At 45.3% G+C, this 25,508-nt stretch overlaps 1 protein-coding gene across 1 annotated transcript; it reads right to left on the reverse strand.

The window, feature by feature from the left end:
* Window positions 1-2,578: 2,578 nt before the first annotated feature.
* Window positions 2,579-24,789, reverse strand: INO80C (INO80 complex subunit C). Its single transcript, XM_007090739.3, has 5 exons — window positions 24,083-24,789; window positions 11,720-11,830; window positions 10,680-10,791; window positions 9,678-9,745; window positions 2,579-3,296 (listed from the first exon to the last, which is right to left on the reverse strand). Exons 1-5 carry the CDS (start codon window positions 24,236-24,238, stop codon window positions 3,165-3,167), a joined length of 579 nt encoding a protein of 192 aa, XP_007090801.2. The 5' UTR covers window positions 24,239-24,789; the 3' UTR covers window positions 2,579-3,164.
* Between the last annotated feature and the right edge of the window lie 719 nt (window positions 24,790-25,508).

Below are 25,508 nucleotides of genomic sequence, written 5' to 3' on the forward strand. Positions count from 1 at the left end.
TGTCCTATTTGGTTAGGTTCTTTACTCCCTACTCCACCCATTTTTTTCCTTACCCTTTACTTTTACTAAGTTAGGCACTCCCAACTCAGTTATAGCTCACTGGAAGCAGGATCAAGAGTCTGATGTCTCTTTCCAATGGCCATGGATTCAGAAATGAGAGATTTCCCACCAAAAACACTTTTGGCCCAATTATAAAACAAAATTCAAAATCCAGACGGATGTATCCTTTAACTTCAGAGATGGGGGCAAAATAGGTCCCTCTCATCCACATGGGCTTTGGAGATTACTTGTCCAACATTACAAGAGGGTCTAATCTATGTGTGATAATAGATTGTTCTCCTCCTCTTAAAGTGAAGATAAGTTATCAGACAGATATTGGGAAAGAGTCAAACTCTACTCTGAGCAGACTGGACCTCAGTTTGGTCTTATGAAAACAATCTGATTTCTCAGCTAATGTTTTTCTTTTTTCTTTTCTTTTCTTCTTTTTTTTTTTTTTTAAGGGGCTGAGTGTATCCTTTGGACATTAGAGGCCAATGACAGAATTGACAAGGTACCTGAGACAAATTGGACATACCGTGATGGGCAAAGTCAAGTTCTCATCCGAAGTTGAGGAAGGGCCCTCTGCTAGCAGAGGGGAAAGCAGTGGGGTGGAGATTAGACCATTGGAAAGAGAGTTGGGAGGACAGTGAAAATGTCCAGGCAGGAGGTGATGTATTCCTGAAGTTGGGTGGGAAAAGGACTAAACAGAAGAGGAAGGATCAGTGTGAGCAAAGAGGGGACATGGGGACATGGGGACTGATTAAACATGAGAAGAGGGAAGAAGGAGGAATCTCCAATGTGCTGGGATGCTGCATGAAAAGGAATCCTAACCACCCCCCGCCCCCTGCCACACACACATTTCCAAACTGCCCATGGCTCTGTAGTGCAAGAGGCAGCTGATCTGTGGATTAGAAAACATACCCCATGTGCAATATTCACTTCGTAGTTAGAGCAAAGGTTCTTGACATGGCTGCACATTAGTATCATCTGGGGAGTTTGAAATTATTGTGCCCAGGCCCCAGCTCAGGCCAGCTGAATCAGAGTCCCTGGGTATTTTCATACCTCTCCCCACCTTCCCCTGCAACAGAGGTAAGGCTAATGCGCAGCCAGGGCTGGGAACCTCTGGGTTGGGAGACACAGCACGAAACTACCTGCCTGGACTCCTTATTGGAAGTGTCCACAGCTTGAAGCTTACTTTGGCTCAGCTTGGACCCCTGTTGCTTGGAGTGAGAGAAATGACCTGACCTGTGGGACTCAGCCCTCTGTGCAGAGGTCGGCAGGGAAAGCCTGGAAGGGAAACAGGAAAGGAAGCCAGGCGTATGGCACACGTGCTTCCCTCTGCCTGTGGAAGGAGGCAGCTGTCACACTTCTACATGTCACGTTCACCCAGGGACATTTGTCAGATGCAGATGCCTGGGTCTCACTCCCTCCTTGGGTCAGGAGTCTAGGGTACGGCCCAGGAATCTGCATCTTAATGGGTCCCAGGTGACAGTGACAGAGGGTTCACCGCACACGTGTGCACGTGCACACCCCCCAAAAACCCTGAGAGGCCTGCAGGAGCAATGGTCTGTGGGCCCCTGTGATGGACGCGTACAGGCAGAGATTCTCCTTCACCCTGGACCCCGGTCCAGGAGATTCTGAACAGTTAGGACTGAGGTAGTGCCCAGCAATGTAAGTGTTAGAAACGATTAGAACTTCCATTTCTAAAAATGGTTAAAATGTCCACTTGGGGGCCTTCGTGGAAAAGAGGTGGACCTGCCCGAAGTTTTCTTTGTTTACTAGAAGGTGGAAGTGAAACCGGAAGGGCCCTTGGCTCACTTACTCCTTATTCCCACCCAAAGGGAAACTGGGGGGCTTTCCGAGGCTGACGCTAGCAGCAAGTGCCAGAGGTAAAGTGGGAGCCCAAGAAGCAGCCTCCGGTCTCAGAGAACTTCAGTTTCAGCAGTGGGTCTCAGGCCGGAGGACCCCTGCCCCAGAGGCTCGGATGTTCAGTGCTTGTGGGCTTAGGAAAGGTTCCCACCTGTCCTGGCCCTCCCTTAGGCCCTCTCCGTGGGAGAAGAGAGCCACACAGCCACCTTCCCACCCTCACCACTGGTCACTGGGAAGGTGCTGAATGACGCAGGGGCTGCTGTACCCGGAGAAAAGGAAGCCAGGTTCTGGGCAGGTGCCACCTGCCCAGCAGGCTGCTCTCCCAGCTTTGTTTTTCCTTTCTTTAAGCCAGGAGAGGGTTGTGGGAGGGGTGTTCCCTCAGGAAGAAAAGGCACCTGGCCTCCTAATCCCCCAAAGCAGAGGCAGCTCAGGCCCAGAGGCCCCAGGGTCTGGTTCCACTGTCCTCCCTAGAGAAATATGGGAGTGGGCTCGGAGAGGCCCAGGAGTGCTTCTGTGTCTCATAGGAAGGGGAAACAAACCCTGCTGTTCCAGAGCAGGCTTCAGTTAGAGGGGCAGCAGCCGGTACCAGGACAAAGGCCCTTTTGGAGGAGGTGTCAGTGTTCACACCCCACACCCCAGAAATGGGGCCTGGGCTGGTGTTTTCGCCAGCTAAGGCAGCTATAACAAAATGCCACAGACTGGGCGGCTTAAGCAACAGACATGTATCTCAGTTCTGGAGGCTGGGAAGAGGCTGGCCCAGTGCAACAGGGCGATTACTCAGCTCTGTCTTCTCCAGTCCCAATTCTGGACCTCCTCCATGCATTCTGATCAAAAAGAAGGACTAATCTGCTCTAAAGTGGGAGTCACCAGGAATAACCCAGCCCTGTTGTCAGGATTCATTGTAGAGCTTTAAATGTGTTATAAGACAGTTTACAACGTTGAAGCAAAATCCAGGGATGTACATGGGTTAAGTTAAAAGCACAATTTTATATTTTCTCGTCAAACAAGTTGACTTGAGGCAACAACTGAAGTATAATTTAATTCAACAGGAAACATCCCACTTGGAGGGAAAACAGAAAACCAAAAAAAAAAAAAAAAAAAAAAAAACCTTAAATTAAAGCCAAACATTCTTTCCAAGGCACAGCACTGACATTTCCAGATTGACAAGCACAATGAGTTTGTTTCCATGAAACAAAATCATGAGTCCAGAGTTTGCCTTTGAAACAGCTTTCCACATCATCTCCGTTTCTCAAGGCTCAGGGAACGATGCTCGTGGCCTTCCTCAGGGCCAGGTAGCCAGTGACGACATCAGATGGCAGCCTCCGGATATAGGAAAACTCTTCAATGGTGCTGAACCGCAGCTTGCTCTGGGGGTCAGTGTAGTTGGCCTGGGTGGGAAACAGGCACAGGGAAAGGCGGAAAATTGTTGTTAGTGCTGAACATTTTAAGTTCAAGCTTAAAGTTTTTTTCTATTGTACTTAAAGTAAAATATCTTCATTTTGCCTTCCTCTGTCACCATGAACGCTAAACTGCTCACTTTGGCAAAGACTGGTTAATCTTCCCAGACTTGAGACATACTTCAGGGTATGGACGAAGGGAAGAGGAGTGACCACATCAGACACTACGACTCTTCTGGTTGGTGTCACAAAGGCTAGAAGAAACAGGTCCAAAGTGGAATTCATGAGGATTATCCCTCCCTGGTCCCTGCCTTCAAACCCCCCCTGCTTTGGGGCTCCTGGGTAGGTCAGTAGGTTAAGTGTCTGACTCTTGATTTTGGCTCATGTCATGATCTCACGGTTCGTGAGACTGAGTCCTGCATCAGCCTCTGTACTGATGGTGTGGAGCCTGCTTGGGATTCTCTTTCTCTCTTTCTCTCTCTCTCTCCCCCCGCCCCCTGCTTCAAACAGATATTCTAGCTCCATCCCCCAAGGCAGGGAACAGGGGCTTGCCGTGCACACTCGCCCCTCCCTGTCACACCACGCCTGCCCCAAGTGCACTCCACTCCTGCTCCTCCACACCATCCCTGTGCCACTCCTGTGGCTCCCTGGGCTACACCACAGAGCCGGAGGGGCCGCCCACACCCACCCTCCCACTGGAAGGGACCACCGCCCTACAACTGCAACCAGGGCCATCTTCACAACTTGCGCTTCTGATCACGTCATTCATTCCTCAGCAGATCTCTCAGTAGCTGCTCTCTTTCCTCAGGACAAAGGGCCACATCCTCAAGCACTGCTCCTCAGAGCCGGCAAGCCCTCCTGGGCCCTCCTCCTTCCCAAGCCTCTTCCACAGCCACACGTCCCCACTCTGGTTCCAACTGCTCTGGCTCTCAGGCCCTCCCTGCATTCATGCCCCATTCGCCCTTTCCTGAGGAGGGGCCCCCAACTGGGCCACTTTACTCCCTAATTGCCTGCTTGTCCTTCAGGACTCGGCCCCCAGTCATCTCATCAGGGAAGCTTTATCTGCTCCCCCACTCTCCCCACATCTGTCTCTCACTCTTACACTTACTATCTGCATAACTCTTTGACTAAGGTCTAGGCTGAGAGGCTCCATGAGGCAGGAACCCTGTGCTTTGCTTATCACCGCATCTCTGCCCCTAGTGCAATACGGAGTGCACGGTGGGCCTTCAGGTGGTGTTTGCACAGCGAGTGATAATGAATGAACGAACAAATGGACTATCAGGATGATCACAGAAAACAGAACTCACTTCCCACGGACATATCAAAATTATCTTTTAGTGTGTTTTCCCCACATGCAAAGTGGAGAAAATAAATTCACTCACTGTATTACCTCAAGTCATGTGGCTTCTACAGATTTTGAAACAAAACATGAGGATGAGTCATTTGGAACTCCTTGAAAAAATTATAAAAGATGCCATTAAAGTCTAGACAGATAACGTCCAGTTACTCGAGTGTGGACTGTCTGCTCAGCGCAGATCAGCTGTGTGGCCCCGAGACATGCAGCAGTGCTGTTATTTCAGGGGAGAAGGAAGGCTGAAGAAGCAGGAAGCTGAAGGGAGTCAGTCGTAGGTTTCTCACACTCTATAAAAAGTCCTCAATTCAGCCACAGGGGATCTCCAGCAGCTATTTAACATCCAATGTGTCAGGAAAATGAGATTATTCCTAAAGATTCATTAAAGCTCTCCATAAAATAAAACTTCAATCCTTTGGCTTAATCTAGATCTTGCTTTCTGTACCACATTTCCTGTAATGACAGTAATATCAAGGAAGGCTTAAGTAGAGAGAGAGCAACAAGTCCCCTTTGAGGGCTCCTGGCCACGCAGCGGCCGGACGAACTGGCTGGCAGGGGAGGCTCTACCGCAGTTCCAAGCAGGGGTGCAGGCCTGTGCGTCTGGCTTTGATCATCTGGCCTCTGTATATGAACCAGCTCTGGCCTGGCTCCACTTCTGTGGCTGCCTCACTCCTACCCACCACACTGTGCTGAGCCGGCCCGCCCAAGTTCAGACCTCGGTGCCAAGAAGGCTGAGGAATAAATAACGCAGAATACAGAGATACTCTGGCACCGACAGAAAGGTTACCAACAAAAGCTCGCACAGACCAGACCTGACCTAGTATTCTGAGCAGAAGGGAGGAGGCCAAGTGACAGACACCCCAGAGGCAAACAAGGGAAAAGCTGCACTCCTCCAGTCTGCCCTCCTCGGATTCCACGCCTTGAGCCTGAATACAACAATGACCGCCTTCCCGTGGGGCGCCAGTAAAGACCTGTAAGGCTCCCCTGGCTGCAAGGTGACCGGCAGTGTTCACTGCTCACCCAGAACCACTGTACTTCCCATCGCTTTGTAACGAGGGCTAAACACAGGTGTGACCCTGCACACCTCCCTGCCTGCCCACGCCCAGCGGACAGGTGTGGCAGTGTTAACATGAGCTGGGCTTCATTTTTAATTATGTAACTTTAATTTTTTTAAAAAAAATTTTTTTCAATGTTTATTTATTTTTGAGAGACAGAGAGAGGCAGAGTGTGAGTAGGGAAGGGGCAGAGAGAGACAGAGAAAGAGAGACAGAGTTCAAAGCAGGCTCCAGGCTTTGAGCTGTCAGCACAGAGCCCGACGTGGGGCTTGAACCCATGAACCGTGAGATCATGACCTGGGCCGAAGTCGGATGCCCAACCGACTGAGCCACCCAGGCGCCCCTATGTAACTTTAATTTACACAAGCAACAAATGGACATATTCAGAGGAAAGGGAAGAGAAGGGAAAAGGAAAAGAAAGGGAAGGAAGAAAACATTATGAATAAAACTAAAGTCCTCTTTTCCAACCTTCTACCATCCAAAAACCCTTGCCTTTCCCCAAGGAAACCACTGTAAGTGGGCACGCTTCCAGACCTTGTTTGTATATACCCTTACACACATATACAAACACACCAGAGAAATTACCCAGTATATTTTTGTGAGTGGGTGTTAGTTTCTGCATAAGTGTTACAATGCTGCTTCTACTACTTTGCACCCTCAGTAAACGATACAACTTGGAAGTTTATCCATGTTATTGCATACACATCGGCCTCACAGGACAGTATGAAAACATCCCCAACCCCACACCCCAGGTGACTGACCTTGATTTCGTTTCCAATATTTTGCTCACCATCACATTTTCTCATAATCACTTCTGCATGAAGCTCCTTGTGCACACTGCTTCCCTAGAAGGCAGACTGCTGGGTCCCAGGCTTTAGCTTTTCTGCCTCAATAGGTATTGCCAAATGTCTTCCAAATAACCCAGACCAAAGTATTCCCACCTCAAAAGGGCCATGTGTGAGGATATCCACTTCTCTATGTTGACATTTATAAGCAAACGTTTTCATTTCTTTTTTTTCTTTTTTTAATTTACATCCAAGTTATTTAGCATATAGTGCAACAATGATTTCAGGAGTAGATTCCTCAATGCCCCTCACCCATTTAGCCCACCCCCCCCCCCCACACAACCCCTTCAGTAACCCTGTTTGTTCTCCATATTTAAGAGTCTCTTATGTCTTGTCCCTCTCCCTGTTTTTATTTTTGCTTCCCTTCCCTTATGTTCATCTGTTTTGTCTCTCAAAGTCCTCATGAGTGAAGTCATATGATTTTTGTCTTTCTCTGACTAATTTCGCTTAGCATAATACCCTCTAGTTCCATCCACATAGTTGCAAATGTCAAGATTTCATTCTTTTTGATTGCTGGGTAATACTCCATTGTAGATATATATACCACATCTTCTTTATCCATTCATCCATCGATGGATATTTGGGCTCTTTCCATACTTTGGCTATTGTTGATAGCACTGCTATAAACATTGGGGTGCATATGTCCCTTCAAAACAGCACACCTGTATCCCTTGGATAAATACCTAGTAGTGCAATTGCTGGGTTGTAGGGTAGTTCTATTTTTAATTTTTTGAGGAACCTCCATACTGTTTTCCAGAGTGGCTGCACCAGTTTGCATTCCCACCAGCAGGGCAAAGGAGATCCCCTTCCTCCGCATCCTCGCCAACATCTGTTGTTGCCTGAGTCGTTAATGTTAGCCATTCTGACAGGTGTGAGGTGGTATCTCATTGTGGTTTTGATTTGTATTTCCCTGATGATGAGCATTTTTTCATGTGTCGGTTGGCCATCTGGATGTCTTCTTTGGAGAAGTGTCTATTCATGTCTTTTGCCCATTTCTTCAAAGGATTATTTGCTTTTTGGGTGTTGAGTTTGATAAGTTCTTTATAGATTTTGGATACTAACCCTTCACCTGATATGTTGTTTGCAAATATCTTCTCCCACTCCATCAGCTGCCTTTTAGTTTTGCTGATTGTTTCCTTCGCTGTGCAGAAGCTTTTTATTTTGATTAAGTCCCAATAGTTCATTTTTGCTTTTGTTTCCCTTGCCTCTGGAGAAACCATTTTCATTTCTTCCCTACTGATGATTTTTTTTTAAAGTTTATTTATTTTGAGAGAGACAGAGACAGTGCGAGTAGGGAGGAGCAGAGAGACAGAGGGGGAGAGAGAGAATCCCAAGTAGACCCTTGCTGTCAGCACAGAGCCCAATGTGGGGCTTGAACTCACAAAACCATGAGATCATGACCTCAGCTGAAACTAAGAGTAGGACACTTACCTGTCTGAGCTACCCAAGCACCCCTCTTTTCTACTGAGGAGGCTTTTCCCTTATTATCAGTGAGACTGAATATCTACTTACTGGTCATCTGCATGTCTTCCTTGTAACTGTACTCATATCCTTTTAGCCAGCCCTTCTATGGGATTGTCTTTGAATGATTTGGTAGAGTTCTTTGTATATTCAAATTTTCTTAATTCTTACATACAGTGCGGCAAGAAGTTTTAGGTTAGGTATGACATGACAAGTCCTTGTCCATTACACAAAGGGACCTGGAACAGCGCTTCTCAAAACGATTCTCATGCCTCCTGATGTGTGCAAACCAGTGCAGGAGCCCATGAGCTGCCTAGTGGTGAGGATAAAGCTACCTGCCCATAAACCCTAGCTTCTCCAAGGAGAAATGTCCTTTTGGAACCGTAAGAGAATAACTGCTGCCAGACTAGCTCTGAACAACTATTAAAAAAAAGGGTCAAATACATAAGGTGACTATTTTCAGGCAGGAGACAAATCAGCGTAGGACTACAACATTGCTCACAAGTTGAACTCCCCTCCAAGGTTAGAAGGGGATATGTACTCTGAATGGAGGGCAAAAGAATCCACCACACACACACACACATACACACACGCACGCATGTGCACGCACACGCACACGCATGCTGTGTTACAGCACTTCTACTCTCCCTGTTGTTTTTTTGTGATCACTGTTTAAGGGTCTATGTTAGAAAGTTTGTAGTGCACCAAGGAGTGTGTGCTTTCCGGAGGAAAAGCTATAATACACAACTGATTCAGAAAGTATAACTAATATTATTTTCAAAAATATAAAAAAACCTCAAATCTTCCCCAGTGTAAAATGTAGCCCATTAGTTCAGTCAGTTTGTTACAGATGTTTGGAGTCCTACATTTTTATAAAAATGTAAGGCATTTAAATGATGTGTATGAGTTTTGAAAAGTGAAGTGTGCCTCATTATTTCTACAGTTATGAGAAAAGGCCCATCTTCCAAACATAAGAGTGGTGAAAAGGACGGGGAAGCGGGGCTGAAGGAGATGAGGTTCTCTGAGGTTCCCAAGTTCAGCAAGTTGCCCAAGTCTTACTTATCCAACAACATTGCTGGTGTTGGAACTGTGTTCCCCAGAAGCACTTTAGGGGTCACAGAAGTGGGGAGGACAGAGGACCAGATCCACAGGGACCACACTGGGTCAGTGGGCTCCCAGGGATTCTGTCAGAGATTTCACTTGGAAAAGCGATGCATAAAATGTTTCCAATGCTTACAAATAAGTTTGAAAATCACTGCCTTTACCATAATGTGTCTTTAGTCTTTGGAGAAGTTTAAATTTGTTTTTTAGAGTACGATCATTTCTAAGATGCGAGAAATTTTTTAAACCTCAGCAGTTAAAAAAGAAATTATTGTTTCGTTCATGTTATCTCATATATTAATGAGAAAAGGAAGGGGAAGTGAAACTCGTGTCTCCCACCTTCTAGAGCAATCTTCCCTCCAGCCTGCCCACACGGATGCCCCAGGCTGTAGCCACTCTAAGACAAGCCTGTGAGTGCTTCAGCACAAACCCATTACCTATTCAAAGTATGCAGGCTCCAGGCAGGGTCAGGGCTGGTCGGTATCAACACTGTCTAAATAGTATTGTGAAATCTCCTCTTCAACTCAGTGCTAGGAGACAGAGATATAATTATACTCACAAGAAGACCTGAAACATCAGAATACTTCTTAGCTGGTTTGAAGGATGGAGGAGCATCAATACTGAAGTCTATCGGAGGAAAAAAAGAAAAAAGAAAAGGAAAGAAGATAACTAGACTGGCTTTAAAATATACAGATCCCTTTCCTTTTCTCTCCTAAAATGCTGTTGGATAATATTTCTGAAATTAATATTCTGCGATCAAGTGCTCCCAAAACTCTCCAGGGGGATAATGCATTACGTCACAGGCCAAGTGCAGGCTCTGGATGCAGCCCTGCCCTGTCCCCAGGGAGCCTGTGCTCCAGCAGAACCACCGGAAAAGCTCATCTGCCCACAAGCCACTCTCACTGTCAGAGGCTACATGGGCTGAGGGCGATGCCAAACAACCCCCTAATTGGGTCTGTGCACCCGGACACCGGAATGTCCACACCCGGATTGCTGACTAATTCACTTGTCACCCATCTGAGTCACCCCCGTGAAAGATGTGCCATGGGACAGGACGCAGACAGAGATTTGACCTCTACTTTCCGATGAAGTTGAACAGAACTTACAACAGTGCTTTACACAGATTGGAAAATACTGCAGCATAAAGCATTTACTCTGAAAAACAACAGCCCAGAAAGCAAAACAGAGTTAGCCTCTAAGCTAGTTGTTAGAAACCCTCCTAAATCTTGGGCAGCCTTGGAAAATACATTTTAAGGGGAGACTCTTGAGTAAGAAGTTTGCCTGACAGAAACGCCAGTACGACCATATCAGGACCTATTCCTCCAGACGGAAATGTTAACGGTGACACCAAAAACCACACACGCGTGACGACACAAACAGGTTCAACACAGATACAGTTATGAGGAAATACGTACAGTATCTCCCTATAGTGAGGCAGCTATAGAATTCTTAGGCTATAAGTCGTTTCCTACATTAATGAGGACACAGCCAAATCATGTAGGTTTGTTAGAAGTTGCTAGTCTGAACATTATAAACACATGAAAGGCTCCAGACAGCTCACAGTTAGGGTCGTTCAGTTGCCACGGCAATGCCCTTTCCGAAGCGAGGATCTGTTTCAGGTTCTTCCAGGTTCTGTTCTTCTTGCCAGCTACCGCGCCACCGTGGCCAGAGTGCTTGAGTTAAAGACGTGGATCAGAAGAAACAAAACTCAGTGGAGGCTACCATTTCAGAATCTGAATCATGCTCATTCATAACTGTAACACAGCCCTCATTCTGTCAGCTCTCTTGTGCCCCAAGGGCTGTTTTTTTAATTTTTAAGTATGACACTGTACACTTTAATCTTACTTATAAAAACACAACTTTTGGATTATCAAAACCCATGAGTTAGTTGGTGATAGAACAGAAATAAAAGGTGGTTTGTTTGTTTTAACATGCTTATAGAAAATCACATCCTTTGTTAGGACTAACTTTATAGAATTCACTCATGAATTTCCCATTACTTTAAAAGAAATGCATTACAAAATTAGATTTAAACTCATGACTACATCTCTAAACTCCCTTCTGAGGGCAGGTCACTGCCTCATAAATTACTGGAGATCCTGGAAAACCCAAGTAAGCCTCCCATCATGGCATGGCAAACCTTCTGGAAATTTCTTTTTTGTTGTCATTCTATAAAAATGACAAAGTAAAATGGAAAAGAATAACAAAGTCTGTTGCCGGCACTGGTAATATTGTATTTTCAAAACTAATTAATGAAAAACTTCTAATGATGTAATATGAGTCTCTATAATAATATAATTATTATATCCTTTAAGAATGAAAAGAAGAGTAGCCTATATCTACTTTAGAGCAACATAAGTTAGATTTACTTATGCTAAGGAGGAGCACTCCTCCTTCAGTTAATTATTTTAAGCCTCACCTAAAACTTCTGTAAAACCAATGAAAAGGGATGGTGAAGAATCATGGAAATGACCCACCCTCAAAATAGTATCTTTAACCAGTTCCACAAAAGACACCCAAATCCTTGGGAACCAGCACACTGGGAGATCAGTGGGAAGGGCCCTCCTTCTGCCCCCACCCATCTCCTAGCAGCCTCCTTACCACAAAGTTTGGATCCTTAAATGGCAATGGCTTGGCAGCTTTTTCCATAGGTCCTGTACTATAATCAGAGGGCACCATTTTATTCTCACTCATGGCTTCCATGCTGATACCCTTAAAATATAATAAGGATAGTCTGAGGTCAGGTTCTTCTAGGTGAGTTCCCTAACTCGGCTCCCAGCAAGACACAAGATGATACCACAGGACATGTGAAGAAAGACAGTGTCCCAGAGCCCTAGCAGGTGGCCTGCACCAGAGAAGGCCATTCCAGACTGGGAGCAGCCCCTGTTGTGCAGAAGCCACAGCAGAGACAGCCAGGACCCCAGTTCCTGGTTCCCTCAATGTGCCAAGCATTAGAGATGGGTGTCCTACCTGAGCCAGCTCACTTAACTCGGACAACTGCTCTTATCCCCAGTTTCCGGAAGAGAAAATAGAGGCTCAGGGGTATGGCTTCAAGGCCACACAGTGATTGCCTCTGGATTCAAACCTGCTGATCTTTCTTGTCAAACTGTGTCTCAAAACATTGAGACAAAAAACGCTCCAGCCCTTGTAAGGGTGTCATCAGCCAGAAAACCCAGGCTACAGCTCTTATGCTTAAGGGGAGCAGCAGGATAGAAGCATTCGGAGGAAGGAACAGAGAGAGGGAGAGGAGGCTGAATGTCCACAGGTCAGCTGGCTAGAGCCAGAGCATCCTGACAAGCAGGCTAAATACTTTAAAACAAAAAACATTTTATTTTTTAATGTTTATTTATTTTTGAGAGGGAGAAAGAGAGCTGTCAGCTATGTGCTGACAGCAGACAGCAGCGATGCAGTACTCGAACCCACAAACTGTGAGATCATGACCTGAGCCGAAACCCAGAGTCTGACGCCTAACCAACTGGGTTACCCAGGCATCCCAAACAAAAAACCTTTTAAGTCAACCATCACCTAGAAAAAAAACAAGCCAAACTAAGAACCACTTCTGATTTTTAATGTGATTTCCAGACTACCATATTGGTTTTTTTTTTAATGATACATAATTTACATACAATGAAATGCACAGATCTTAAGTGTAGGTTTCAGGAGTTTTGCCAAATATTTACACTTGTTTCATCTATGTCCCTATCAAGATATAGAACATTTGTATCATCCCAGAAAGTTCCCTCAGGCCTCTTCCTAGTCAATACCTTCCACCCTCAGGTGGTATCTCCCAGAGATGGGATCTGACAGCAGGTACTCTTGTGTTGGCTTCCTTAGTTCAGCACAGAGCATTTGAGACCTGCAGTGTTGCTGCAGAGCTCAGTAATCTGTTTCCCTGTATTTGTGGCCACTCAGCAGAGGAACGCCACCACAATTTGTTTGTCTACTCTCTGCTGATGAACATTTGGGGCAGTTTTAGTCTTTGGCTATTATAAATAACGCTGCTGTGAACATTCTGTACCAACCTTTGTGCGGACCTGTGTTTTCACTTCTCTTAGGTAAATACCTAGGAGCAGAATGGTTGGGTAATAGGGAAACTGCCAACTCATTTTCCTAAATGGCTGCCCTCTTTTACACTCCCAGCAGCAGTGTAGGAGAGTGCTGGTTGTGTGTGTGTGTAAATTCCATCACCACTGCCCCCACCCCCGCAGGGACATCTATGTGGGGGCCACGGGGCCACTCGCTCTGCTGCAGTGGTTCTCCGAACAGTCTCCTCTCAAAGACCATCCCAGACTCTCTGCCAAGGTCTCTGCATGTGGGCCTGTGCTCCTCCTCTGTCCATACCACCTCTTTTGTCAGGCATGCCCCTCAACTCATTCCCCCTTCACGATCTTTCCTAACTCTTCTCTATTCCAAAGCCCAGCTCGGTGTCAACTCTGTAGGAGCTAAGAGGCCTCCAACTTCTCAACCTTTTCCCACCATCCGTAGCCACGAATGTTCTATCTCTTCTCTCTCCCTCCCTGTCCCATGAGTCCTTCCCCCGGCCCTCAGCCTGTATCTGCACCGTCCTCAGCTCTCGGCCTGAGGACGGCCCCTGTGGTGCACACCTTGCCCACTCCCTTCTCTCCAGCACAGTCAGTGACACACTCTTAAATGCAAGCCCGATGTGACTCCGCAATTTACAGCGGGCCAGTGGGCCCCACTGACCTTCAGATTAGAAACACACCCTGGCCTCCTCTCCTGCCTCAGCGTTCACTCCCCCATCTTCCTGTATAATTTTGTATTTTCTGGTACAAAATCCATTGAGTCATTTTCTATATGGCACAGTTTCCAATTTTCCCGTGCTCATTTGTGCTTTACTAAGATTATTTTCATTGGGATTACTCCATGTCAGTTTTCATTTTGTAACAAAGATTAGATTTAGCATTTTGTACATAACTTTTATTGCCCTTCTACTTTTTCCTTCATGGTCATGACATTTCTGCCAGGTACGTGTATCCTAGGAGACCCAAAGTGATGAGGAAAATTTGATTTTCCCATCACATTTAATCAATAATCAATGTTACCTTGTATAGGTTTAGCCAGTTGTCAATGTTATTTTGTGTTGACTATTTGTAAGACTAATATCTATTATAAATTAGATAAATGATGGATAGTTCGTGTTTATGTCTTAGTCGATGAAAAAACAGCAGTTTTATGAAACAGGGAACAACAGACCAGAAGAAGGAGAGACCAAGAGACAGGTGAGCAGACGAGAGACGAGACTCAGAGAGTGAGAAGGCAGAGCAGGGACACACCCTGCCTGCTTCACTGTATGGCTTAGTCTTCCGTCCCCTGCATCTAACCCAGTGCCTGGCACAGAGTAGGTTCCAAATAACAGCTAACTGATTACCCAGTTGGCTAGAGTTAAGGAACAAGACAGCACAGAGTAACTCAGTGCCAGCATCTGTATCTTAAGATGCACATGCTCAGGAGTTTATTGTAAGGAATCCTCTCTGGGGGGAATGCAGTGGCTGAACACAAGGAAACACAGGAAGGATGACTCAGAAATGACAGGGCCAGGTTACCTATGGGGCGTGGGGAACCAGGTGGAAAGGACAAGGAGATGGGAAGGGCAGACAGGAGTAAAACTTCTCTGAGTACAGCTTTGTGTAGAGTTTTGACCTTCTGAATCATGTTAAAGTTTCACATACTAAAAACAAAAAATAATAATAATAATAATAATAATAATAATAAAACCAACAAGGATGGGCAGCAGGTAGGGAAAATGGACTACAAACGAAAACAAATCAACCTAACTGTATTTTGAATGACAAACATAACCACACTGAAGGGGAGGAAGGGAGAGAGAATTCCAGTGACCTCTGAACACAGTATTTTAGCAATATAACCTAAGGCTAAAGGCAAAAATGACCATAAACAATTGGTAGGGTTTTTTTCTCACAAGGGTACAGGTTAAGAATTCTGAAACTACTATATACGTATTCTAAGAAGGAGGAAATGAGGAATGACGGAAAGCTAGAGTGAAGCCTGTGCTACGGGGCTCAAATCAGAGGTTAGCAATGTGGACTCATGGTTTTAACACAGCATAGATCGAGAAAGAGATACAGAGAGTAAGGGGAGGAACACACACATACACAAACACACCAATAGTTGCTAACTCTCTCCACTGAGAGGGCTGGAAAACAACAGGCACACCTGTGTTCAGATCCTGGTTTCTGAAAGTTATTCTCCAAGAACTACTGATCCTTAAAAAAATAGCTGGTTCTAGGGCTGGGGCAGAAAAGTACAAGATGAGCCTGTGGTTCGAGAAAGTAAGAAAAGAGCTGTATCAGTTTGCTAGGGCTGCCATAACAAAATGCCACAGATTGGGTGGGTTAAACAACAGAAATTTATTTCCTCACAGTCTGGAAACTACAAGTCCAGGGCAAGATGTCTGCAGGGTTCTCCTGAGGCTGCGCTCCTTGGCTTGTAGATGGCTGTCTTCTTGCTGTGTCCTCACATGGCCTTTCCTCTGTACACTCCCCTCCTTGGTGTCTCTTCCTCCCATAGGGACAATGGTCGTAAGGGATTAGGGCTCCACCTTTGTGACTTCATTTAACCTTAGTTACCTCTGCGATGTCCCTATCTCCAAATACAGTTACATTCTGAGGTGTGCTAGGGTTAGGACTCCCTATAAATCTTGAAGGGAGGGGCACCTGAGTGGCTCAGTCAGTTAAGCATCTGTCTTTTGATTTCAAAGAAGGTCATGATCTCACAGTTTTGTGAGTTCAAACCCCACATCGGGCTCTGCACTGACAGTACAGAGCCTACTTGAGACTATCCTCCTCTCTCTACCCCTCTCCTGCTTGTGCTGTCTCTGTCGCTCTCTCTTGCAAAAAAAAAAAAAAAAAAAAAAAAAAAATCTTAAAGGGACATAAATTCAGTCCATAACAGCACTCAAAAACTGATGGGGGTATATTAAAGGACACAGAAGCCAATTTGAAGAGGTCCCCACTAGCTAAGGACACTTTGAGCAAAAAAACAAATAACACTGATCTAGAATACATAAAGAATTGTTATCACTCAACAACAAAAAGACAATTCCATCTTAAAATGGGTCAAGGATTTCAATAAACATTTCTTTGAAGAAGATCTACAAATGGTCAACATCATTGGTGATTAGGGAAATGTAAATCAAAACCACAATGAGATACCGCTTCACACTCACATGGCAACATACAGGATGGCCACAATCAAAGACATAACGTGCTGGCGAGGATGTGGAGACACTGTAACCCTCATATGCTGCTTATGAGAATGTAAACGGGTATGGCCACTTCGAAACATAGTTTGGTATTTCCTCAAAATGTTGAAGAGGATTATCCTATGACCCAGTAATTCAACTACTAAGTGTATACCCAAGAGAATTAAAAAAAAAAAAAATGTCTGTGCAAAAACGTGCATGTTCATAGAAGCATTTTTCGTAATAGCCAAGAAGTGCAAACAACCTACCTGTCCATCAATGGAGTGTTATTCAACCATAGAAGGGAATGAAGTACTGATATATCCTACACCACGGATAAGCCTTGAAAATATTATGGTAACTGAAAGAAACACACACAAAAGGCTGCATATCGTATGATTCCATTTACGTGAAGGGACTAAGATCAGAGATGGTCAGGGGCTGGGAGGATGGGGGAATGGGGAGAGACAGCTTAAGAGGAAGAGGGTCTCTTTTCACGGTCATGGAAATATTCTAAAATTAGATGGTGGCACAACTCAGTGAATATCCTATAAACCACTGACGAGTACACTTAAGAGGGTGACTTTTATGGTATGTGGATTATAACTCAATAAAGCAGTTAACAAATAAACATGGATGAATGAGTAAAGCTAGTCTCAAAAAAAAAAAAAAAAAAAAAAAAAAGCTAGTCTCAAAGTATCTCCCCACAGGATACCTTAATACAAACAGTGGAGAAACCCCGCAGACACCATCTAAGTGCTCCAAGCTAACACTGTCAGTAACAGAACATGTGGCCATCGTGTGCCAGGATGTGATGCACTGAGAAGGGGACAGTGTCACTTCTGTACTGCTGCCAAAAATGTATTACGCATATCTAATCACGAGGAAATATCAGACAAGCCCAAACTGAGGAATACGCTATAAAATAAGTGACCAGTACGCATCAACAGTGTCAGGTCGTGAAAGATAAAGACCGAAGAACTGCTCTACATAAAAGGAGGCTAACAACATATGACAACTAAACACAATGTGTGATCCTAGACCGGACCCTGGACCAGATCAAAGACAAGTGTACGTTCTATGTATCCGTGTCAATGTTGCTTCATTGTGAATGCCCTAAATTGGATGGCTGTACTATTGTTATGTGTCGGAGAATGTCTTTGGTTTCAGGACATCCACACTGAAATATTTAGAGCAGTAAAACAAAACGAAACAAAACAGGGGTACCTGGGTGGCTCAGTCGGTTACACATCCGACTCTTGATTTCAGCTCAGGTCATATCTCACAGCTCGTGAGTTCGAGCCCTGCATGGGGCTCTGCACTGACAGCTCAGAGTCTGCTTGGAATTTTCTCTTTCCCTCTCTCTCCGCACTTCCCCCACTTGCACTGCCCAAGCGCACACTCTCTCTGTCTCAAAATAAATGAATAAATATTAAAAATAATAATAATAAATAAAATTTTTAAAAAGCACAGTGGCCAAGAGAGATCTCTCCCCTGGGGTACAGCCAGCTGCTAACCTGACAGCGAATGAGCCAGAGGCTCCACGGACCTCGAGAGGAAGCTATAGCTGGCATGCAGGTCAGGAAGAGTGACAGTCACCTGCTCTTTCAAAAGGCAAAGGAGGAAGCCTAGCCCACTGGCTGGAAGACACATGAGATGAACAGGTCTAAGAAAACCCACTGCTGTCAGAAGAAGCAAAGGGGTCCTTTTCTCAAGAAGCTTAGAACCAGGGTGGCTACGGGACTACTCCATGAGGAGCAGGCTGATGGGGATGGACTTTCAGGAGGCTGGGCCTACAGGATGGCCTAAAGTACGTGAGAGACAGGAAAACAGCCCCAAGAACCATGCAGGGAGCATCACATCAAAACAGAAAAGCATACTGTTGGGGTTTTTCATTAAGAAAATAACTACTTCTGTAATGTCTCCACCTGGGAGAGAATAAACAAACGGAGCTGCTAAAGCAGCAAGGAGAGATCCCAGAGGGACATGGAAAAGCAGGCCCCAAGCGCACCCAATGATTACAGAACCATCCACAGAACACGCTCAGCTGGCAGCCACCAGCCTCAAGCTATAGCCTTAAGGCTTTCCTCCCCTGCAGGAACTGCAGAAAGACGGCATCTCTCCCTTTCTCTGCCCTCTTTCCTGATTCCTAGTGGAATCAGGTGCTGTGTGCACAGTGAAATCCTGGGAAGGAATACGGGGCGCTCTTTGATGCAGGCTGTTCCCAGGCCCCAGGGAGAGACGGGAACGCTGGCGGGCAGAGAGGCCTCGCTGAGATTGGGGAGGCCACCGAGAAAAGCAGGTACCTCAGCAAGTGTGTGCGGGTGGGAAGGTCTGGGAGCTCTGCCAGGGGAGCGGAGGCACCGTCAGACAGGTGCATCTGCTTGGGGGGGGAAAGGTGGGCGAGACGCCAGAAGTCTGCATCGCCGCCGTTCCAGGCGGCACCACAGAGAAGGGGCAACAAGGGAACGGAGGTGCTGTGCTCAGGCCCTGATTTTCAAAGCGGACCCCACCCGCTCATTTGGTCCCTCCATCCTCTGTCCTTCCCTTGTCAGCAGGGCCAGTGAGGAGCCAGGCTGAGGAAGGCGCAGAGGAAGGAAGCCATCCCAGCGAGACCCGAGCCACATGGCTCCAGAGCTGCCTCCTGCCTGGCAAACTCATGGCTCTCCTCCCTCTCACACCAGGCTCCAAGAGAACACCCCCACTCCGGGCCCACAACTGGGTGTTCTGCCCTTCTCTCCTCCCTCACCCCAACCTCCCCGGGACTGCGCCCTCATTCTTCCCTCCCCAGGGCTTCAGCCATGCCCAGAGCCTGGTGCCTATTAGTGACGCGATCAGAGGGAGCGGCCTGCAGTCAAAGGGAGGATCAAGTCTGTGAGGCTGGAACACAATCAAATAACATTTTGAGTGATGTGCAGTTTCCACATTACTGAACCACGTTAACACCAAGAGACTTCATGAGATGAACCGTCCCATCCCTGAGACATGAACACCCTACGAAGAAGAAAGAAGTAATGCTTAGCACTCAGGGCTGCCCCTCTGTGCAGCTCGAGAAGAGCTGACCTAAGGCCCAGGGAGGAGATACCTGGCCGTACCAAGGCAGCACAGGCCTGCAGTCCGTAAGGCCTCGGCTCGCCCAATAACAGCTACATCTCTCTGGAGGGCAGCCTGCATAACTGACCCAGACTTCAGGATAACGTGGTCACAAAGAAGAGAGACAAATGCCCTTTGTCTTATCACTGAACACCCAAATCCTCAGTTACATCCATCTAACAGTATTCTAGAATCAAATTGCTGAGCCTAAACCAAAACTATAGCGTTGTGGTAGGGTTACTGAAAATAGCTCAAGTGTGAGAAGGAAGCTAACTATTCAATCAAGTCGATTAAATAAGAGCACTCAATCCCTTGAGAAGTCTGTCAACACAGAGAGATTCATGAAATAACGCTAAGTGAAAGCAGGGTCCACAATGTCATACATCAAGGACAATGATGAAAAACTGTATCTCCACGTAGAAAACACAAGCTGTCGGGGAAGAAGTGGGTGACTTTTTATGTCCACTTTAAAAATAGAAAAAAGGAACTTCTAAATCTAACATTATCATGATTTTCTTTTAAAGTCGGGGTAGAATGATTACTTTTTGGACGAACAAATCAGTCTAGCATTCTCTGGTGCCTCCAATTACAGAAGAGTCTATGATCAACTGCACTCTGCATAATAATAACCTTCTCAAGGAGCAACTGCTGCTGCTTAACATATTTAGTTAGATGTTGTGTTCACTGCTTAACCATCACATATCAGTCTATTGTGTAACACTCAGGCGACAGGACAATTAGGTTTCTCTGTAGATTCTACCAACTTCAATATGCATCTGGAAAGTCTACAATGCCGTATACTGATCTAATCAAACCCCCCCCCCCAAAAGCATTTCTCTGTACCATGGATTTGGTTCTATCAAATATTTAATTCTATCTTCCAAGGTAGAAGAGTGATAAGAGTGATATCAAGAGAGGCAGTAAAGAAAAGAGAATGTGGACTCTGGACAATCCACCTGGGTTCCAATCCTGACTACTGTGTGTAGTTTGTGTGATCTCGGGAAAGTTACTCAATCTCTCTCTCTCTCTCTCTCTCTCTCTCTGATCCTGTCTTTTCATCTGGAGAATAACAATTCACAGAGGTTTATTTTAACAATTAAATGAGGTAGGGGACCTGGCTGGCTCAGGCAGTGGAGCATGCGACTCTTGACCTTGGGGTAGGAAGTTCAAGCCCCGAGTTAGGTGTAGAGATAATTTAAAAAATAAAATCTTAAAAAAAATAATAATAATTAGGGGCGCTGGGTGGCTCAAGCGTCCGACTCCTGATTTCAGCTCAGGTCATGATCTCGAGGTTTGTGGGTTGGAGCACTGCATCGAGCTCTACACTAACAGTGTAGAGCCTGCTTGGAATTCTCTCTCCCTCTCTCTCCCTCTCTCCCTCCCTTCTCTCTCTCTCTCTCTCTCTCTCTCCCCCTCCCCAACTCGTGCTTGCTCTCTCTCAGAATAAATAAACTTAAATAATAATAATAATAATAATTAAATAAGATAGTACTTAGAAAGTGCTTAGCACACATTGCCTGGGATACAGTAAATCTCAATAGATACTAATTATTATTATTTATAATGATTTCTTTCACTTTAGCAAGTGTATCTGTTCGCCAACCTAAGTTAACACTAATCATTTTCAATGTATCATAACCAGAGTGAAAGGGAAATAGCACTTTCCAGATTATGTCATTATTCATCAACACCCGTATTTTACACGGAAAATACAAATCCAGTTGTACAATTTGTACAATTTAGCAAGCACAAACAGTAATTTCTGCTGAATTAAAGATTCACTTTGATGAAATAATGAAATTATTTTAGTACTATTAAACTATTTAATACTATTTCCTAGGACTGACATAAAGGAATTTCTATAAATGCTTTGCTCAGAATATCAAAAATATCCTTGGGACACTTGGGTAGGTTAAGTGTCCAACTTTGGCTCAGGTCATGATCTCACAGTTCACAAGTTCAAGCCCTGCGTGGGGCTCTGTGCTGACAGCTCAGAGCCTAGAGCCTGCTTTGGATTCTGTCTCCCTCTCTCTCTGCCCCTCCCCCCCCCCCGTCTCTGTCTTTGTCTCTTTCAAAAAATAAAAATAAACAAAAACATTAAAACATATTCTGTTCAACTCCTGAAGACTTCCAAACATAAAGCCTTTTAAACTTCATCTATGTACACAATTTTACTTGAGAAACAGCATGCACATTCTAGAAAGTAAAACCCACCTTAAGAATCCACAATATCAAGTTATTTGAACCAATTTCAAAAAGCATTCTAATGTCATATATAAATGTCCCTTGTATGGGGGGGATTTTTATATCCCATGAAAGTTTTACAGACACTGCTTTTTTGTAAGAAACAAACTAGCTGAAACTATTGAATTTAGGAAATTTAGATATTGAAAGATCTGTAAAGTCCCTTTTAACTCAAGAAATACAATTGTTTATATAAAAAGCACTCATTTCCCACTGATAAAACCTTAAGCAATCTGATATGTGTGCACAGCTCCAGCCCTTGAAGGCCCTCCCCATTCAGACCCACCACCCCTCAGAATCCACCTCAAATCCCTCTGCCTCCCCACCTTTCCTTCTGTGACTACCGTCCCTGCATGAGTCCTCATCTTCCTGTCTCTCACCACCTTAGGGCACCAATACCATAGAATACCTATAACCAACTTTGGTACATGGTTAGAAATTACTGTATTTTCCTAATTGTTTCATAAATGTGACAGGTAGAATTGTTAAGAAGGCCCTTCAGATTCCTGGCTTCTAGTGTTCATACCCCTTCTACCAGTTATTCAAGCAAACGCTAATATAGGTACCACTATGAAGGGGTTTTGCAGATATAATTTAGGTCTCAAGTCAGCCGACCTCACACAAAGGAGACTATCCAGGTGGGCCTGCCCTAATGACCTATATCCTTCAATCTGGGTTCAGAGCTCAGTGTCAAGAGAAGTCAGAAACATCTGTGTGTGACAGGGACTGGATGCAAGAGATTCTCCACAGCTGGCTTTGAAGATGGACAAGGCTGTGTGGCAAGGAATGAGACCAGCCCAGTCAACCCTTTGGTTTCAGCTTTGTGATACCCTGAGCAGAAAACCAAACGTCAGTCACATCGTACCAGGACTTCTGACCTACAACGAGATACCTGTACACAGCCACCAGAATGGCTAAAATTAAAGATGGATGATGCCAAGTATTGTTGAGAGCACAGAACAACTGGAACTCTTATTCTTTACTGGCAAGAATACACAATAGTGCAGCTACTTTGGGAAATGTCATTTAACAGTTTCTGAGGTAAATGTGTGTCTAAATAGTGGATCCAGCAATTCCACTATTATCCATTTACCTAAGAGAAATGAAAACCTGTATTTGCACAGACTTCTATAGGAATGTTCAGAGCAGCTTATCCATAAAAGCCAATCAAAAGTAAACTCAAATGTCCATCAGTTGTGGTATGTTGACACAATGTACCAGATACCTTGATACAGATAATATGAATGAATGAGTGACTCTCGAAAACAGTTTCACAGAGAAACTTAAACACAAAATAGTATGTTCTATATGATTCCATTTATATTCTGTTCAAAAAGCAAAGTCAATCTATGGTGAGAGATATCAGAACACTGCTTACCTGTGGCAGGGAGGGTATTGACTAGAAAGGGTCACTGGGGAATTTTCAGGGGCTCTTGGAAATTCCCTTGATCTGGCCACACAGATATATACATATATAAAAAGTCATTGATCTGTACTGTCAAGATTTGTGCATTTTACTGCATGTCAGTCCTATCTCAATAAAGTATTTAAAAAGGGCAGGGGGGAGGACTACCCATTACAGCTACAAAATGCAACGGGCACTTAACATCTCTAGAAAGTCGCTCTTGGTTCTTGGTGAATGATGCCACGCTATGTGCTGTAGAGGACAAAGGAACACACTATCTTTTCCCTCTTATTGCTTTAAATAAAAAAGCAGAAGCTAAGAAAAATACTAATCTAACCAAAATACTAATCTAACCAAAGCACTCCTCTGCAGAAAATCCTTTGCTGGAACTGTGGAACCTAGATTGCCCAGATACCGTGAAACCTGTGCCAAGCACTGTGCTCAGGGCTTTCCGACCATGACCTCATTGAATCCTTTGAACAACTCCATTGGGAAAGACCAAACCCACTTTGGGACGAAGAAACAGAGTCAACAAAGTACTTTTCTGAGGAGGAAGGAAGCCATTCTTGGTATTCCTACATGTAGGACATTCGGGCGCTCTGCACCTCACACACACTCGGTAAACGTCCAAAGAAAGGACGAAGGTGACACACGTTGACTGAAAGAGCAAAGTCCTGAATCTCCATCTAAATGCGACCTCGACGAAGGGACGATCATGCTACTAAGTCGGTATTAACCCCACCCTCCTGCTCTCAAGGACAACGCAATGCAGTTGGTGCTTGAACCAAATCCCACTTGTCCACACTAGGGAAAAAAATGTTTTATTTGCACCGCAAATGAGATCCGCATCCACCGGAGGCAAGACAGCAAGGTCCCGCACCTTCGCCGGGCCATCAGCGCCTGGCCGCCCGCGCCCTCGCTCGGCCCCGCCCTGCGCACGCGCCTTCGCTCCGCCCCGCACGGCCCCGCGCACGCGCAAGCTAGGCGAGCCACAGCATACCTGCGTAAAGCCGGCGCCAGCCACTTTTTTCTTCTTACTGGCGCTGTAACCCCCAGCGCTGCTGCCGTTGTGGGAAGGACTAGCTGGCCTCTTCTTGCTGTTCCGGGCTATCCCCGGAGTGGAAGTGGTGGCCACAATTGGAATTTGAGCCGCCATCCCTACCGAGTCTTCCTCCACCCCCACCCCCCACCTTCTCTGTGTGGGCTTTGGAACTTCCGGCTCGCTGTTACTTCCGCCTTCATGTGTGAAAATCTGGCCTGGATTCCCAGCGCGTTCGCGGACTTCTTTCGGCCAAATCTAAAAGGCGGAGGTCGGAGCAGTCCCTTCCGTGGGGGCTGGATGGTGTCAGCCAGGCGGTGTGCTGCTACTCAGGCGCTCTGAACCTGGGCACGTGCTTGGAAATCCGCAGTGACTGAGGAACAGAAGATCTCCATCTTTTTCAAACACTGGGCTGTTCTATTAATAACCGTGTTGCCTTTTCTCACGTTGTCAGAAGAATAATTAATAATTGATAATAATAATAACAATATCTGAGAGTAGAGGTAGGGTTGTTCTGAGTGGACTGAACAGACTGAACAGTGGTGCTGGCATTCCCCTTGGTCTCTGCCTTCTCGTGTGGAAGAAATTTGTGTATATTCACTGGGTGTCCAAATGGACTGGAAGGGTAGAGTGGTTTTTAACCTTTTAGGACCCCCAGATCCCTTTGAGAATGTAAGTCCCTTCCCTACCCCCACCAAATGTATACAGGTGTAGACAGAATTTTACGGGTGGATTTCAGGGAATTCACAGATCTGCTAAAACCTAATTATGAATTTCAACCCCCTCTCCCCCGTTATTTGCCATGTACTATATGGGTTGTAAGGAGTTGGTTAAACCATGTCTTTTTGGCTCCTACTAGAATGTAAGTTCTATGAGGTGAAGGCTAGTTATCTTTTATTCACTTACCTTTCCTGGGTCATACTGCCTTGCAAGTCGTTGGTACAAATTTTGTTTTTAATGAAGTAATTCATAAATGAACAAATGCCCTGCAGTAACTAGTTGAAGCTACCGTGTTCTAAAACAGGAAATGTACATGTATGAATCTGGGTATTTGAAGGAAATAGGCTGCAGAACAAGGTAGATTTAAGAGAGAACAGTTAGGGAAACTAGCTATAATGTTACTGACATCTTTTCTCCTTTGGAGAAAGGAATGCCCTACTGGTGTTAAAATGTTCTCTCCCGTGCCCCAGTTGCTACCCTATTGTCCTCTAAATCTAGTCTTCCTTATTCTTTTTTTTTTTAATTTTTTTTTTTAAACGTTTATTTATTTTTGAGACAGAGAGAGACAGAGCATGAATGGGGGAGGGTCACAGAGAGAGGGAGACACAGAATCTGAAACGGGCTCCAGACTCTGAGCTGTCAGCACAGAGCCCGATGCGGGGCTTGA

The sequence above is a fragment of the Panthera tigris genome, chromosome D3, assembly GCF_018350195.1.
Source record: "Panthera tigris isolate Pti1 chromosome D3, P.tigris_Pti1_mat1.1, whole genome shotgun sequence".
Lineage (NCBI taxonomy): Eukaryota > Metazoa > Chordata > Mammalia > Carnivora > Felidae > Panthera > Panthera tigris.

Coding starts and splice junctions, on each gene's coding strand:
- INO80C (XM_007090739.3), bottom strand. CDS start 24,238: ATGGCGGCTCAAATTCCAATTGTGGCCACCACTTCCACTCCGGGGATA. Junction 10,792..11,719: donor TTAAGGATCCAAACTTTGTG/GTAAGGAGGCTG, acceptor CTTTAACTCAAG/CACTCTGGCCACGGTGGCGC. Junction 9,746..10,679: donor GCAACTGAACGACCCTAACT/GTGAGCTGTCTG, acceptor TTCCTCCGATAG/ACTTCAGTATTGATGCTCCT.